Raw genomic sequence first — 17,428 nt, forward strand, 5'->3', positions numbered from 1 at the left:
GACCAAGTGACTTCCAAGTACTGGTCACTGCTTCCTCAGGTCCTACCCCCGATCCTGTTCCTATCTGAACAGTGTCAGCTCTGGAGGACTGGCGTTCTCAGCCTCACTGGAGCAGCACTAGGAGTTTGTCAAGTACTGAGGAGTACGGTGGTCCATGCTAACGCCTCGCAAAGTATGACCCCACTGTGAATGGGTTGTACAAAAAATAAACACACAGCAGCATTATTCTGTCAAGTGTATGTTTTTTATGAAATAGAAATAAGGATTAAAAACACTTCTGTAATTCCAAAGCCATTATACCGGTTTTGAAAGATTTTCCTAAACAAGTTAAATTGTTCACAACTAATTCAGAAGAAGCTAAACTGAGAAAACTAGTAAGGTTCTAACTAATATCTTCTCAAACATCCATCTGGCAGGTGCCCTATGATGTGAGGGAAAAAGAAAACTAACAAATGTGAATGGTAAATATTTTAGTTACTCTGTATTCAATGTTTTCAGTAGCTAAAGAGGGACAGAGAGACAAATTAACTTTACCATTTTAACACAATTAAGATTTAACTAACCTGTACCATCTTGGTCTCCTGTACATTCACAGTCAAGCAGGTCATGAGTAACACAATGTGAACTTTCATGTAATGTGAACAAATTTTTTAGCTCTTCTACTGAAAACTGGATATGTTCAGATGTCCTGGTGAGGTCAACAACTGCCCCAGAAAGATCTTGCTTACTGATCTGTCTTTGATAAATCTTTTCTTCTATTGTACCTAAAGAAAAAACATTGAATCGATTTCCTTCACATCTTTAAGTTCATTATTTTTGCAGGGTAAAACATGTTTATTAGCATACAAGTTAACAAAATAACAATATTCCTGATATCAAAGCCCAAATTAACAAAAAAAAAAAATCTTTTGATTATTCAAAGAGACAACTTTTTTTTTTTTTTTCACACTGAAGGGTTATTACCTGTGGTTAGAAGTCTGTAAATATGTACAGGATTTTTCTGACCATCTCTCCATACTCTAGACATTGCCTATAGGAAATAAAGGAGAATTCAGAGTACAGTGGGAACCAATAACCCTGTCCACATAAGCAATATGTGTTAATACATTTAAGATTAGGAATTCTAAATTTTACTTGTAGCTTCGGCAAACAAAGCCCAGGCATACCCAAGCATTTTCTACCTCCTATTTTTTTCCTGGGATAAAGAAAGGGGTGGATAAACATTCACTGTAAAATAGCTGCAGGGGTATCACACAACACTGAGAGGATCTATCTGCACCAAATAGGACAGTAAGGACACAAAGAACCAAGTATAGCATGGGCATGGAGGGTTTCTTCCAGTCCAAGGAGCTAATGACTTAATCCTAAGGAATCCCTAGGATACCTAATCAGTTCAGGCTATAGGTAGTTCCTATGGTTTTATAACTTATCAGTGATAGTGTAGAGAGTTGGTGTTCAAACCCCACACCCTCTAAAGTCCTAACCATCAACCAGCTCCTGGGAGAGAAACTCTAAGCCCTAGTAATACCCTGCCTGGTAAGAGTATCTTAGTTTACCTAAGGCCTTGGGCCACAGAAGATAGTTTTTGCTGACAAGGTGATTTAGGTGGGGGCCTTGGGACCTGTGGAGGGGCTGGAGACTGAGCAGCTTAGGTCATTCACACTGCTACTCCACGCTTATATGGCTGACCTCCAACAAAATCTCAACACATCAAGACTTGAGCGAACCTCTCTGGACGGCAATACTTCAATCTGTGTTGTCACTCATCAATGCTGGCAGAATTAAGTATTGTCTGTACGACCTCAGTGGATAAGGACAACTGGAAGCTTGTGCCTTGTCTCTCCTGAAATCCACATGTGCCGTTTGCCTTTACTGATTTTAGTCTGTACCAAACTGGGGAGACTAAGCCTGCTGGGGATATTGGGATGTAATAAACCGTAACTATGAGTATAGCTGTTTTTCCTGGTTCTCGGAATCCTTCTATAGTAATCACTGAACCTGAGGGTTGTCTTTGGGTCCCCCACCACAGACACCAGATGAGGTGCAAATCCATAGGTAGATCTCAAAGTACGTGAAGATAGACTGTATTCTGAAGAAAACCAAAAGCAGCTTCTGAAATATTTCCCCACATAAGCTAATTTAATATCTTTATTATACCATCTACAAACCCTGATAAAAGTGTCTACAACACTTTGTTGTCTTTCCCTGGTAGTCATGAGCATCCCAAAGGCCCAACTGTGTAGTATAGACTAGAGATACACAGGCTTGGGTCTGAATCCTGGCTCTGCCTCTGACAGGTTATGTGGCCCAGAACAAGCTTCCATCTCCTCATCTGTAAAACAGGGCTAATAATACCCACACTTGCAGAACTATGATGAAGATCACATATATGTAAAGCACTTATAGAATGCCTGATAGAAAGTAAGAGCTCAGTACACAGCAGTTATTATACATCCTCCTCATCCTCATATCCCCAGCAGGCATAGTCTCCCGAGTACACATTCTATAATGTGTATTTAATGCATAAATAGTCATACCTGGATATCAGTGGCTGGATTCCAATCAATGTCATAGAGAATTAAGTGAGATCCTCCAATAAGGTTAAGTCCCACACCACCAGCTTTTGAACTTAACAAAAAAATAAAATCAGAAGAGTATTTACTATTAAAACTATCAACAATTTGCTGTCTTTGGGAGACTGGTGTTTGTCCATCAAGTCTTGTATAAGTATATCCATGACGCTTGCATACTTCTTGTAGAATATCCAAGGTTTGTGTGTAGTTGGATACCAACACCACCCTGCCAATCAAAAAGAAGAGCCTTTATATACAATTTTAAAGCAGTGTTAGATTTTTTTCACTGAAGGAAAATACTACAGTGGTACTACCAGTGATATTTATAGAACATGCAGCAATGACCCTGTACGATTAAAATATAGGTTCTCCTTCAAATTCAATTTTTAAATCAATATCTAAGAGACTTCTAGTTTTAACTGGAATAAAGATCTTTTTTCATCTCTCTGAAGCCACTCTAAAAACAGTACAATGAGAAATAGAAATAACTCTACCTTTGATAAAACAAGGAGATACCTACATGTGAAAATAGAGAATAAAGGAATGGCGACTTGCTTAGGGAGTATAGAGAACATAAAACCTAAGTGCCTGAAGGGAGAGATTCTAATAAGAAACAAGAGCAAATTTATTCACATCAGAGAATCCTAAGACACCTCAGAAGGAAGGAGTTTAGACTGCCGCCATTATATGAGCACTGGTAAACAGAGCCCATACTCTACTCCCATGTAACCAGCTGACTATTCTTTCTCAGCTAGTGTGTTTATACTCTGGAGAAAGTAAACCAAAGAAAACTGAGACCAGGGAACTCTAGAAGGCAAGGATATAGTGACAAATCAAAATGAAAGTCTGCATACTGGATAGATCCCAGTTCCCTTTTACTGCCAATTCCCAAAACACCAGTAACCAGGTATCCCTCTCATATCCCATTCCCAAAAAGATAGTACTGAAAGATTCATCTCTGGGATGACTTAAATGACCCCAGAGAAAAGGTCCAGCCAGTTTACTACTTAATTACCCAGTGAAGGCCACCAGTCAACCAGCCCTGCTCGGACAGAGTGTTTAGTAAATGTTTTACTGCATCACTCTTAAATATGAATGGACACCAAGGATCACCAACTATTTGTGGTGAGGCTCTAACATGAAAAATAGAAACCAAAGCAAATAAACAGAAAAGAAGATAACCATAAAACAGAGCAATGGAGGAAACAGGAGACATCTTTAAGAAAATAATTAATATCCTCAAGTAAGAGATGCATTCACAAGAAGAGAAGGCAATAAAAAAGAATAATCAAAAATAAGAAAATATCTTAGAAATTTTAAATGACAATCAGAATAAAAATTTAACAGGAGAGTTGGAACATAATAACAAGAGAGTATGCCAGGAAATAGGTGGGGAAAAAAAAAAAGGCGATGGAGCGCCTGGGTGGCTCAGGTCATGATTGCAGGGTCCTGGGATAGAGTCCCATGTTGGGCTCCCTGCTCAGTGGGGAGTCTGCTTCTCCCTCTACCTCTGCCTGCTGCTCCCCTGGCTTGTGCTTGCTCTGTCAAATAATAAAATCTTTTTTTAAAAAAGTGATGACCAATAAGAGAGAAAAGATAAAAGAATTAGAGTATCAGTCAATGAGGTTCAGTATCTAACTAACAAAAATTCCAAAGAAAACAAAAGAAATTGTTTTGAAAGAGAGAATATTTCCCAGACATGGGGTCTTCAGACTGGAAGGACCTACTGAAGTTCCCAACCCAATAAATGAAAAAATGATCCAAATTAAGGCACATCAAGATTATAACTCAAAGCATGAGAAATTTAAAAAAGCAGCTATAGCTTTCACGGAGAAAATACAAGTTACAAGCAAAGGATAAAAATCAGGAAGGCATCACACCTCAACTGGAAAAGCTAGAAGACATGTAAAGTACTTCCTTCAAAGCTCTAGAAGAACACTGTTTCACTTTAGAATTTTAGAACCATGCCAAGTCGTTGGTCAAGGACTAAGTTTCAGACAAGCACAAAGTAAAAATGATTTCCCTTCCATCTCCTCTGTCTCAGGAAGCTACTGCAAGATGTGCTCCAGTAAAATGTGAAACCCAGGAAACATAAGGTACAACACAGAAAAGAAAAAAAAAAAATTCTAGATGATGGTTAAGCAAAGTCCCAGGATGACAGCTCTGCAGCACAATTTCAGAATGACTGGTTCAAATTGTAGCATGAGGGCAGAGGACAAGAGAGAAGACAAAGAAAATACAAAAGAAGTTACAGACTAATAGGAAAAAGGCACTGAAAGGTAATGAAGGTTATATATAGGAAGACTTTATAATACTTACAAACAATAAAGCAAATGGGGAGAAGAAGTAAAAAGAAAAAAAAGGCAACCAGTAACTCTAAGAGGGCTACTAAAAACTTGTTCAAGATAGAAAATGCAATCATGGTAAGCTATTTGGCTTAGCAGTGAATAACAACTTTATTATAACAGAAGTATTAAATGCTAATTTAACCAGAAGCTGTGATGTAACTGTCTTGAAAGGATGAAAGGGAGTGGAGGGGACATAAGAGCATTAGATTCTCATGAATCACAAGAGGAAGTCATTAGATAAAATAAAAAATGGATGAGACAAGTAACATCAGCAAGATGGACTAGGAAGTTCCGGGTCCTTTTTACGTCATAGAAACATTAAATGAACAACCAGAAACAGACTGAAATAATTTTATAGGGGCTCTGGAAATCAAAAATCTACAACAACAAATAAATGCCTAATCAAGAAAAAGCCATATTTAAAATACGGTAGGAAATTTCATGGTGTTTTTACCCACCCTTGCCCTACTCCCTCCCCAGTACAGTTTGGTTTGGAAGATGGCAGCCAATCCCCTTGTTCCCTTTAGTGAACTGAATCTGCAAAGTCCTAACCTGTCTGCAGGCTACTTGAGGGGTTGGTATCTACCAGTGTTACCTAACTCAGAGTTCAGATGACCAGAAGCAGCTAGGATCTCAGCTAGGGGAAGCCACGGGAAGGGGTGGGGGGTGCAAGAAATCACTGCCTGCGGAATAGAACATGAAAACTAAGGTTTTAGAAGAAACAGGGGTGAGGCTCATACAGAAATTAAGACATTTAAAAGGAAAAAAGAGGAAAACATGACCCATTTAAAGGAACAAAATAAGTCTCCAGACATTGTCCTGGAAGAAACATATGCTTGTGGAAAAAAGACTAAAATAACTCTCCTAAACATGCTCAAAGAGCTAAAGGAAAAAACTGGACAAAGGACTAAAGGAAACTGGGAAAACTATGTATGACAAAACAAGAACATCAACAAAGAGAAATTACTGAAAAAGAACCAAAGGAAATTCTGAAGCTGAAAATGTGATGTGACAAGAGAGCAGTGACAGCACATGAGCTGGCAATACTGGTGATTGCACTAAGAAACAGGATGCAGAGGGAGAGAAGAACTAGGGCCTGATATTTTATAATGAGCCTTTTAACATCTTGAAAAAGAAAATTTTAAACCATAAAATAATGTAAAAAAGTAAAACCAGTATTTATTATAATAGCCGACGTTCAATAATTAAGCGAAAATTAAAAATAAAGTCAAGACTATCTCCTATATATTATTAGCACTAGAAAATAAAAGCAAATTTTAAAGTTTTAATTATAAAGCAAGAAATAAAGCCAATTTTAAAGTTATAATTTTTTAAATTATCTACACTAAGAAGGAAAAGATAATCCAACAATAATTTAGATTTGTATTTCTGTACCAGTTACTTTTTGCTACATAATAACCATCCCAAAGTCCAGTGGCTTAAAACAACAACCATTTACTTTATATTTAGCTCACAAACTGCAGAATTAAAAAGAAAACCCAGACCCAAAATGGCATCACTTAGGTCAAGACCCCAAGTCAGGAACCAAGACTTAATCACTAACGTAACTGCAGTTTCAGTCCCCCAGGAATGTAACCTATAAACCAGTCTACATGGAACTTCCTAGTCAATACTAGGAAGTTTACTGATAGACCCCTCCACTCCCCTTAGGACAGCAAGTCAGCTTAGATAATCCATTCCTTGCTGATAAATTTCTTTCTTCCCTCCCTGCCTCTCTGCCGTTAAAACTTTACTGGGGCCACCTGGGTGGCTCAGTGGTTGAGCGTCAGCCTTCGGCTCAGAGCATTGACCCCAGGGTCCTGGGATCGAGTGCCACGTCGGGCTCCCCGCAGGGAGTCTGCTTCTCCCTCTGCCTGTGTCTCTTTGTCTCTGTCTCTCTCTGTGTCTCTCATGAATAAATAAAATCTTTAAAAAATAAAACCTTTGTTAGTTAAGCTCAGAAGAGCTCCCCTCTACTTCTTGCTAGATGGTGCTGCCTGATTCATGAATCATTTAATAAAGCCAATTAGATCTTAAAATGTACATGTTTGAATTTTATTTTTTAACAGTAGGCTGGTGGGGATGCCTGGGTGGCTTAGTCAGTTAAGTGTCTACCTTTGGCTTAGGTCATGATCCCAGGGTCCTGGGATCAAGCTTCACAGGCTTCCTGCTCAGCAGGAAGTCTGCTTCTCCATCTCTCTCGATCCCTCACATACTCCTGCTTGTGTCCAATCTCTCTCAAATAAATTTCTCTCAAATCACTCTCAAATAAATAAACAGAATCATAAATAAACAAACAAACAGTAGGTTGGCAATTTAGGTTGGGCTCAGCTAGGAGGTTCCTTTGTGGCTGTGGCTAGAGTGACTCACGTACGTATCCGTAGTCAACTGCCTGGTCACCAGGCAGCCAAGGCTTATTCACAGGTACCCAAGGGAGGACAAGCCTCAATGCACAAGATCTTTGTAAGTCCCTTTTTGTGCCACATTTGCCAACACTGCATGGTCCAATTCAAGTCATGTGGCTGAGCTCAGAGGCACAGTGGGAAGTCACTCAAAATTATCTAGCAAAGGAACATGGATACATGGAGGAGAACTTAGACCATTTTTGCAATCTACCATAATTCAAATCATTTCCATATTATTTCAGTCATTTTTCCTTTCTCTATTACTGTTACAGTCAGCAGTTAGTTAGGCTTTAACAGAATACTTGGAGGTCAGCAAAAGGGGGAGGGGGTCAAGACCTGTTGTGAAGAAAGCTAGTGACCCGAAGAAAGCTAGTGACCCATCCTGGCAGCATTCCACAAGCAAAGCCACAAGAAGCCAGATCAAACCAGACAGGCCCCAGACAAAGAAGGCCCAAGACTCTGACCAGGTAAGGGACAAAAGGTGTAAAACCCTGCTCCCAAAGAAATCCTCTCCCCAAATAAGTACCCCACCCCTCAGGTAACAACTGTCAATAAAAGATAGAGACCCAAGCTTCTCCCTTGAGCCCACCCACTCTCCCATTTCCAGAGTGTACTCTCACTTTAAAAATCTCTTCACTTAAACCGCTCGCTCAACCACTATGTTATGACGAACAAGACCAAGAGCCTCCAGTCATGTCCCCTGGCGGGCAAGATGGAGGCCTCAGGGCCTGGAGTCTCCCCAGTTCACCCAGCAACACTATAGGGATGAATAACATCACCTAAACACTCTTTCTGATACAGCTTCACTAGACAAAAAAAAAAAAAAAAAAAAAATCCAGCTTAATATTTTCCCCCAATAGGTTCTTACAAGGCTAGATACAGACTGATGTGACAGGTGACTGACTAAGGAATCTCCGACAATCCTCCTTTAGAGGTCTAGAGCACCACCACCACCACCACCACCCCCCCACACACACACACAAGTACATATCACTTTTGAAACAAGACTGTTCATTTTCTCTTCATTAGACTATCCCATAAAGCAACTGACATCTGGGTGCAAGGTGCACCCAGCAAAGTCTCCATCCAAGTGATGCACAAGGGATGCAACATAAACCCTGCTTGCCAAGCTGTGAAGCCTCGTGAATGAACGTAACAACCAGGAGGGAAAATAAATGTTTTTAAATTTTGAAGTTTCCTTTTTAAAAATTCCATAAAAGGGACACCTGGTGGACAAGTCAAGAGTTCTCAGCTATGCCTCCACCCAGTTCTAATACACCTTAACCTTAACCTGCACAAAAACACTGTATGTACTAAAAGAGTTCTTCCTGAAGATCTCAAATATAACTGTCTGGTTCAAGTTAGTGGTAGTACAGAAGTTACAGTGAAGACAGTAATATTATCCCTGAAACCAAACGGTGTCACTTCTAGCCACGTATCTTTAAAGGCTTAGAATGCTTGTGCATAGGCAGCCCAGCCCTGGAAAGCCTGGCCTCTACATCCAGTTGGCCATAGGAAAAAAGGGCCAGACCTCAACACCTAAAAAACAACCCAATTAGAAAATGGCAGAGAACTTAAATATACATTCTTCCAGTGAAAATACACAAATCGCCAGCAAGTAGGTGAAAAGACGCCCAACAACACTCATCATCAGGGAAAGGTAAATCAAAAGCACAAAGGAGATACTATCTCACACCCATTACGATGGCTGTTATCAAAAAACAAAATCACAGTCTTGGTGAGAAGAACGTGGAGAAATTAGAAATCTTGTGCACTGCTGGTGGGAACGTAAAATGGTGTAGTTGCTATGAAAAGTAGTATGGTGGTTCCTCAAAAATTTTTAAAGGAATTTCCAAGTAAGCCAACAGTTCCACTTTTGGGTATACAACCAAAAGAACCAAAAGCAGGGCCTTTTTTTTTTTTTTTTAAAGTAGGCTCAACGCCCAGCATGGAGCCCAACATAGGACTGGAACTCACAATCCTGAGATCAAGACCTGAGCTGAGATCAGGAGTCGGATGCTTAACCAAGTGAGCCACCCAAGTGCTCCTGAAACCAGGGTCTTTTTTTTTTTTTTTGAAAGCAGGGTCTTGAAGACATATTTGCATATCCATGTTCATAGCAGCATTATTTGCAATAGCCAAAAGGTGGCGCAACCCAAGGGCCCATCAACAGATGACTGGATAAACGAAATGTGGAAAATATACACGATGGAATAATATTCAGCCTTAAAAAGGAAAGAAATCTGATACATGCTACAATATGAAGCTCAAGTGCATTAACGTCAGTGAAATAACCAGTCACAAAAAGACAATACACTGTATGATGCCAGTTTTATGAGGACCTTGAGTACTCAAATTCACAGCAACAGAAAGCAGAAGGGTAGTTGCCAGGAACTGAGGAGGAGGCAGGAATGGGGAGTTGTTATACACCGGGTACAGCTTCTGTTTTGCAAGATGAAAAGAGGAAGATTGGTTGTACAACAATGTGAATGAGCCTAGCAACACTGAACAGTGCACTTAGAAATAGTTAAGAGAGTAGATTCATGTAATATGTATCTTACCACAATTTTTAAAAGGGCAGGGGGCAAGAGGATCTCTTCAGATAATGTAAAGCAGAACAAACACCCATCCTATGCTACTGATGGACGTGTTGCTTCTTCTCTCATAGGACAAGATAGGACACAGTTTTACAGACCCACAGTCAAAATTATCCTATCCCAACTCTGCCTCCAAATTATGCTTTTCCTCGTCATTCCTTTCTTCCCACAAGAGGGAAACTCTGTTTATATCTCAGGGATAAATTTTCACATGTATATTAATACCTTATCTCTTCTCATTTTCCCTAAAACTGTTCACTCATTACTCCTTGTCCAGTAACCATCATCTATCCCCTCCTCCTAAGAAGGAAAAAAGGATCCAGTTTAAAAAAAAAATGCAAATAGTTAAGTCTGAGTAAAAGTATACACTCATAAATTCAAACTAGATCACAAAATTTATTTATTTGAGAACAAGTGAGAGAGAGAGAGCAGAAGGAGAAAGCATCCTCAAGCAGACTCCTTGCTGAGCGTGGAACCCTACGTGACGCTCTTGAGATCTCAAGACCCTGAGATCATAATCAGAGCTGAAATTAAGAGCCTGCCGCTTAACCAACTGAGTTACCCAGGTGCCCCCACATCTGCACATATATATTACACATGTTCTTTTGTACATATGAAATATTACCTAATGAAACATTTTAATCAAACTATATTAAACACCTCATAGAAGTGTTCCTTATTTTAATTCCTTCATTGTTATGAAAAATAAACCTAAAAATATGTACAAGTCAAATGATATTATAAATGCTCCAAAGAGGTTATGCAAGATCACTTGACAATTAAATGTAATTAGTATTTTACAATATTTTCTCTGTAATTTTGCCTTAATTCACACAGTTTGTGACAAAGATAATTAAGACACTCTGGAAAACTGTGTGGAGGTTCCTCAAAGAGTTAAAAATAGACCTGCCCTACGACCCAGCAATTGCACTGTTGGGGATTTACCCCAAAGATTCAGATGCAATGAAACGCCGGGACACCTGCACCCCGATGTTTATAGCAGCAATGTCCACAATAGCCAAACTGTGGAAGGAGCCTCGGTGTCCATCGAAAGATGAACGGATAAAGAAGCTGTGGTCTATGTATACAATGGAATATTACTCAGCCATTAGAAACGACAAATACCCACCATTTGCTTCAACGTGGATGGAACTGGAGGGTATGATGCTGAGTGAAGTAAGTCAATCAGAGAAGGACAAACATTGTATGTTCTCATTCATTTGGGGAATATAAATAATAGTGAAAGGGAATATAAGGGAAGGGAGAAGAAAAGGGTACGAAATATCAGAAAGGGAGACAGAACATAGAGACTCCTAACTCTGGGAAACGAACTAGGGGTGGTGGAAGGGGAGGAGGGCGGGGGGTGGGGGTGAATGGTGACGGGCACTGAGGGGGGCACTTGAGGGGATGAGCACTGGGTGTTATTCTGTATGTTGGCAAATTGAACACCAATAAAAAATAAATTTATTTAAAAAAATGAAAAGAAAAAAAAAGACACAGTCCCTGTACTATAAGTACTAATATGTGAGAACTAACATTATAATATAATGTGAGAAGATACAAAGGGAGAGCAGAAGAGGGGCATCTAACTCAATCTGAGGCCAGGAGCTTCTGAAAGGAAGACTCTGACCTGAGTCTTAATGAAGAGAAGCAGCTGGCCAGGTGAATGAGAAGTGAAGGCCGTGGAGGCATAAGAACCTGCGCCACGTACGAGCAGAGAGTAAGAAGCGGAGGAAATGACAGGTCCTGCAGGTGGTTTGGTATGACTAGATCGCATGGTAAGCATGAAGGAGAGGTGGGAGACAAAGCCAGAAAATACAGCATAAGCCAGAACATGAAAAGTCTTGCCAAATGTGCTTAAAGATTTCAGAAACTCCTGGAAGACAATTAGGAGTCTTCAAAGGATTTTTAAGGAAGGAGAGTGATATGTTCACATTTGTATTTCAGAAATCTAATTTAGGGCAATGCTGATAGTGTAATAAGGTTGAAAGTAAGAGGAAAGTAGCTAATTAGAGACCATCATAACCCAAATCATTAGTTACAAGAGTCAAAACAAAAATCTTGGTACCGGAAAGGAGGTGGGTTCTAAGATTAGGAAATAATGATCAGGGACGCCTGGGTGGCTCAGCGGATGAGCACCTGCCTTCAGCTCAGGTCTTGATCCTGGAGTCCTGGGATCAAGTCCCCCATCGGGCTCCCTGCAGGGAGCCTGCTTCTTTCTCCCTCTGCCTGTGTCTCTGCTTCTGTGTCTCTCATGAATAAATAAATAAAATCTTTTTAAAAAGAAAAAAAGAGCAACAGAATTTAGTGACCGACAGTGTTGGGTGAGTGAAGGAGAAAAATGAATCTAGAAGAACTAGAATTTTTGCTGGATTATGGTGTCATTCATCAAGCCAATGAATGATGAAAATGGATCAGGTCTGCAATGGCAAATGATGAAGCTGCTGGGGATACCTGCAGCTTAACGCCTGACATGCCATCAGGAGATTCAGATGCCTGCTATAAGAAAAAAGGACATGGGAAGGAGAAGATAGGGTGGACCAGAGTTATAGACTTGGAATCAATACTGTATGAATGAGAGTTGAAATGAGGGGAGTAGAGATAACCAAGGAAGGTTATTTGGAGCAAGGCGGCAGCCAGAGAGAAACCCAAGAAAGGTCAACATCCGAGAGACAGAAAAGAAGAAGGGTTTCTGAAAGAGATTAAGGAACAAATCAGGTGTTAAAAATCAAAAGACATCTCTGGGTTATTGTGAATATATGTATTTACTTTAGATTTAGTTTTCTTAAATAAAGATCATGATCCCAAAGGAGGAGGAAGAGAGGAAGGATAATCTAAGCCAAAATTCCATGAGCGCTTATAAGCAAGTTCATTAAATCGGCCACTTACTTTTCAGTAGGACGAAGTTCATGGATAACTGCTAAGAGCTTCAACAGCACCTGTAGTTTTCCTGATTCTTCCTCCGAAAACATGAGAGGGTTGTAATCAGCAGGGAACACATCCAACAAGGCTTCATACAGACTCTTTTCTTCCTTTCCATCCCAAGTTGAGCTACATTCTTTTTCCTATTCAAAAGGATGACTGTTAACACTGGTTCATGTTTGTTCTGTTAATTAGGAGGAAAAAATGCTAAAATTACGGGGGGTTGGGGAGGTAGTGAAGATTAATATCTACCTGAAAAAAATCAAGCTAACTACTATGTAAATCTTTATAGGTTACTGATTCAGTCATTTTTGAAAAAGGTAACGAGCACTCTGCTGAGTTCAACACAGTGGTTCTGAAGCAGTCCTCTAGCGCCGATCTTCGCCCTAGGGGGCAGCATCACTGCCCACCTATTCGTTCCTTGGGAAGGGGGAAGTGGGGAACAGCAGAGAAACTGAGAGAGGAAACCAGCATGCAGTGATACACGTCTGTTCTCTCCCAAACCCTGAGATTTCTCATTACTGAGGTCCCTTCTCCCCTCTTCTCTCCCTTCCCTCTATTACTTTTCTTTCCTGATTTGAGGGCTTCTCACAGCACCTCCCAGGTTATACTCAGAATCAAGCATAAGAGTTTACTCAAGCTTATCAACTTCTTCTGCAAGAAGGAACAATGCTGCCCTAAGTTAACAGAGAAATTTATTCTTACTTAAAATATTTTTGTTTATATTACTAATAGTTTTTAGAATAATTTTATTCCAACGTGATTATCGGCACCTCTGAAGTTCCTCCTCCAAAAGCACCTAGCTGACATGTGAATACTAGAAATTCTAGAAAACTAGAAATACATTCATTAATAACGACATCACTTTTTTTTTTTTTTTTTTATGATAGAGAAAGAGAGAGAGGCAGAGGCATAGGCAGAGGAAGAAGCAGGCTCCATGCACCGGGAGCCCGACGTGGGATTCGATCCACCTCAGGTCTCCAGGATCGCGCCCTGGGCCAAAGGCAGGCGCCAAACCACTGCGCCACCCAGGGTTCCCACGACATCACTTTTTAGATTAAATTTCTGAGGCTGGCTGGTCTCCTCTCTCACACATTTGCTGGATTTGTCACTGGTTTTGAAACTTTGTTCAACGTACTCCACCTGCCTGGAATGCGTCCTCATTTTTCTGTCCAATTATCCCAATCCTAAGGACTCAATGCAAATTCCACCTGATTACTTACAGCCCTTTTTGGGATGGGGGGTAGCAGACATTGACTCTTAAACTTTATGGTTACAAAGTACATTTCAGCTTTGACCTTATTTAATTGAGAAGTTACCTAAATACTTTATTATACTTATGTTTTCATGTGTGTTGTATTCCCTTTTTAATAATTCCAGGAACAGGGGCGCGTGGGTGGCTCAGTTGGTTAAGCGTCTGACACTGATTTCAGCTTGGGTCATGATCTCAGGGTCCTGGGTCCTGCATCAGGCTCCACACTCAGCAGGGAATCTTCTTGGATTCTCTTTCTCTCTCTCTCTCTTCTCTCTCTCTCTCTCTCTCTCTCTCTCTCCCTCTGCCCCTACCTCCCTACTCTTGTGCATGCTCTCTTGGGCTCACTCTCCTTCAAATAAATAAATATTTTTTAAAATAATAATTCCAGGAACATCATGGGGGCACTGCTGTATAAGATGCTGGGCACTAAGTATTAATTTTAACTTGAGTTAGTCTCAAAATACAGCAATAGTTGGGTAAAGTCACTTGATTAAAAATACCTGGAACTCTAAGATATTAAAATCACAGCTGGGATTGTAAAATCACACTTTTACAAGGAGAAAGAGACAGTTGCTGGCTTCTTCAGATTAGGTCTGCTAAAATGCTTACACATTGGAGAGGCCATCAAAGGACCACAGACCCAGGATCCAGTCTACAACTTTCCATGTTCAGAAACTGAATGTGCTTAAGCTCTAGGCAAATGAGCCATACTAATCAAATTGAGAGATTAAGTCAGAACATAAATTTACTGACTTTCAAAGGAGACCTGCCTATATAAACCAACTGGTCTAACGCATTCTAGAAAACCACAAGGAAGGCCAAATCATTAGCAGAAAGTTGTCATGTGAATAGTAAATCAAAATTCAAGGGAGATGGTGATCCTACGGCACAAGTTCTCAGCCAGGAACATGTAAGCAAATCACTTGAGGAATCACGTTTTCCAAATCCTCATATTTGGGTCCTACTCTCAGAGATTTGGAATCAGTCCATATGTGTTGAGGTCTGGACAAGTGTAGTTTTAAAGCTTTCCAGATTATAATGCACAAATTACTATTAGTTTTGGTTACATTTCACTCACATTTCCTGAAAAGAAACCCATTACTTTGACTGAATTTAGGAAAATAACCTAGTTTCAACAGGAACATATATATAAAAACACTGTTTAAAGGTTACTTATACATGTGGAAGGCTCATTTCAGCCACTTTCTATTGATCCTTATTTGCTAAGATGTTAAAGGAAAGACTTAACCAAGTGAGGCTCAAGTTGTAAATTATGTACCCTTTTGGAAGCTTGTAGTATTCTATGCCTACTACTAGTTAACTGGTGCATTCTGGGCTAAGATAAAGTCTACCTTTTAAGGAAGAATTTTTGGCTTCTATTTTTGCTGGGCATCACGCCCAAAGGGTTTAGTTTTTATTACTGCGTATAAAATGTTTCTTAAAAAGTTGACTAATAAATTGTTATAATCCTGCCAGTAAAGAGTTACAGACTTCTCCTATGATAAACTATGTAAATATAACTCATTTAGGATAAACCTGAAGAATTCTGGTTAGAACACTGCATTTTCTAAATATATAACTAATGACCTCAAGCATAATACAGCATCCACAGGTTTTCTTTTGTCTTGCTTGCAAATTATTATTTTACTGTTTAAAGAAAAAAATAACAACAAAATTGTTCTAATAAAATGTTAGGAATGAGCTGTGGATAACAGAGTATCAATAGTTGTTATGTAACTTCTTTGGCCAGGCATTCTGGATTTGGATAACTCTAAAACAGAAAACTCTCACTATATTCCAAACTGCCTTATGTTTGTTAAGTATCCAAATGGTTGGCTCAACTATATAACCATTAAAAATCATATTTGGAGAAGATATCTAAATTGGGGAAGTGTTTACAATTTATTTAGTGAAAAAAGTAGATTTTAAAATAGTAAGCATAACATCATTAAAATTAAGTTTCTCTAGAACAAGAGAAGCCTGGGTGGCTCAATCAGTTAAGCGTCTGCCTTAGGCTCAGGTCGTGATCCCAGGATCCTGGAATCAAGCCCCACATTGGGCTCCCTGCTGAATGGGGAGTTTGTGTCTCCCTCTCCCTCTGCTTAACCCCATTCATACTCTGTCTCTCAAATAAAAAAGTCTTAAAAAAAAAAAAAAGTTTCTCTAAAATAAGATTATATATGCCTATCTTTGAGCCCCTGTTCCTCACCAAAAAGTGGGGATGGTAATAACAATACTTATTCCACAGAGCCTTGTAAAGAATAAATAAAATAATGCTAGAAAAGTATTTCATGTTTGGTATATGATAAGTGCTTATTAGGTATTGGCTAAGATAATTATTACCAAAATATGGGGGGGGGGGGTTTCTGGCTAGAAAGTTTTATTTCTTCATAATAAATTCCTAAAAGTATTGCCAGGCCACAAAACATATATGACTTTAAGGCTTGATACACACTGCCAGCTATCTCTCAGTGGTGCCAATTTAAATTCTAACCAGCAGATGACTTCAATTTTCTTCTGATTTTCTGAATTTTATAAACTTCATGCAACATGTATCATATATTACTTTTATATGTGAAAAAAAATACATTATTTTCCATGGTAAATTTTATATTTGCGCTAAACAAAACTGATTGGCTATATACCTAAAATAGGGAGAGAAACCACAGCAAAGTATTAGACAAGATACCAAAAGACATGGGGCACAGTCTAGAAGGCAGTGCCTCACATCCATTTGTCCACATCCATATGAATATGGACATGCTCTCAACGGATAAAAGACTGGATAAACTGTACAGATGAAACATCTAGGAGAGGCCGTAAAGCTTCTGGAAAACCCACAAATGCAACCCCTGGGATTGGTCCTATCTGCCCTCTCAGATACACAGAACGCTTAGCTCATATCCTCGACACATCTCATACACTACTTACCTTTATAGAGTTGAACAACAGGCAGGGGTGATTGCACAGTTTTTTAAGAGCTCCTATACATATTAGATGAGGACTATTTCCCAACAACCCTTGAAGGCAGAACCTGACAGCCTGAGAGTTCAACAGCTTTCGATAAAGCTCAATCTGCAGAGCTCCTGGTCGGCAAAAGACTACATTCTCTATTTTAGGTGGAAGATATTTATTTATGACTTCTTGAGTTCTTCTAAGAATAAAGAGTCCAGTGAGGCAAGTAAGTTCAACTGCTCTTTTCTCTCCTAACTTCTTTTCTTCCTGTGGAAAAATCACAGACTTAAAAGTGTTTATAAACAAAAAATACTTGCAATTAAAAGGAATGTTAAACATTTTATAATAATAAACCATTTACTGATTATGTCTC

At 39.4% G+C, this 17,428-nt stretch overlaps 1 protein-coding gene across 6 annotated transcripts in view; it reads right to left on the reverse strand.

Moving 5' to 3' along the window:
* RAD54B (RAD54 homolog B) overlaps positions 1–17,428 on the reverse strand; it is a 99,390-nt gene that overhangs the window by 14,173 nt on the left and 67,789 nt on the right. For all 6 annotated transcript variants that reach the window (XM_038579775.1, XM_038579773.1, XM_038579774.1 and 3 more), the window contains 5 exons: positions 17,032–17,322; positions 12,813–12,988; positions 2,538–2,799; positions 964–1,030; positions 564–764 (listed from right to left, as the gene is read on the reverse strand). In XM_038579775.1, the coding sequence (XP_038435703.1) occupies positions 564–764; positions 964–1,030; positions 2,538–2,799; positions 12,813–12,988; positions 17,032–17,322 (997 nt within the window). The remainder of the gene's footprint in view (positions 1–563; positions 765–963; positions 1,031–2,537; positions 2,800–12,812; positions 12,989–17,031; positions 17,323–17,428) is intronic.

The sequence above is a fragment of the Canis lupus genome, chromosome 29 (genome assembly GCF_011100685.1).
Source record: "Canis lupus familiaris isolate Mischka breed German Shepherd chromosome 29, alternate assembly UU_Cfam_GSD_1.0, whole genome shotgun sequence".
Taxonomy (NCBI): Eukaryota; Metazoa; Chordata; class Mammalia; order Carnivora; family Canidae; genus Canis; species Canis lupus.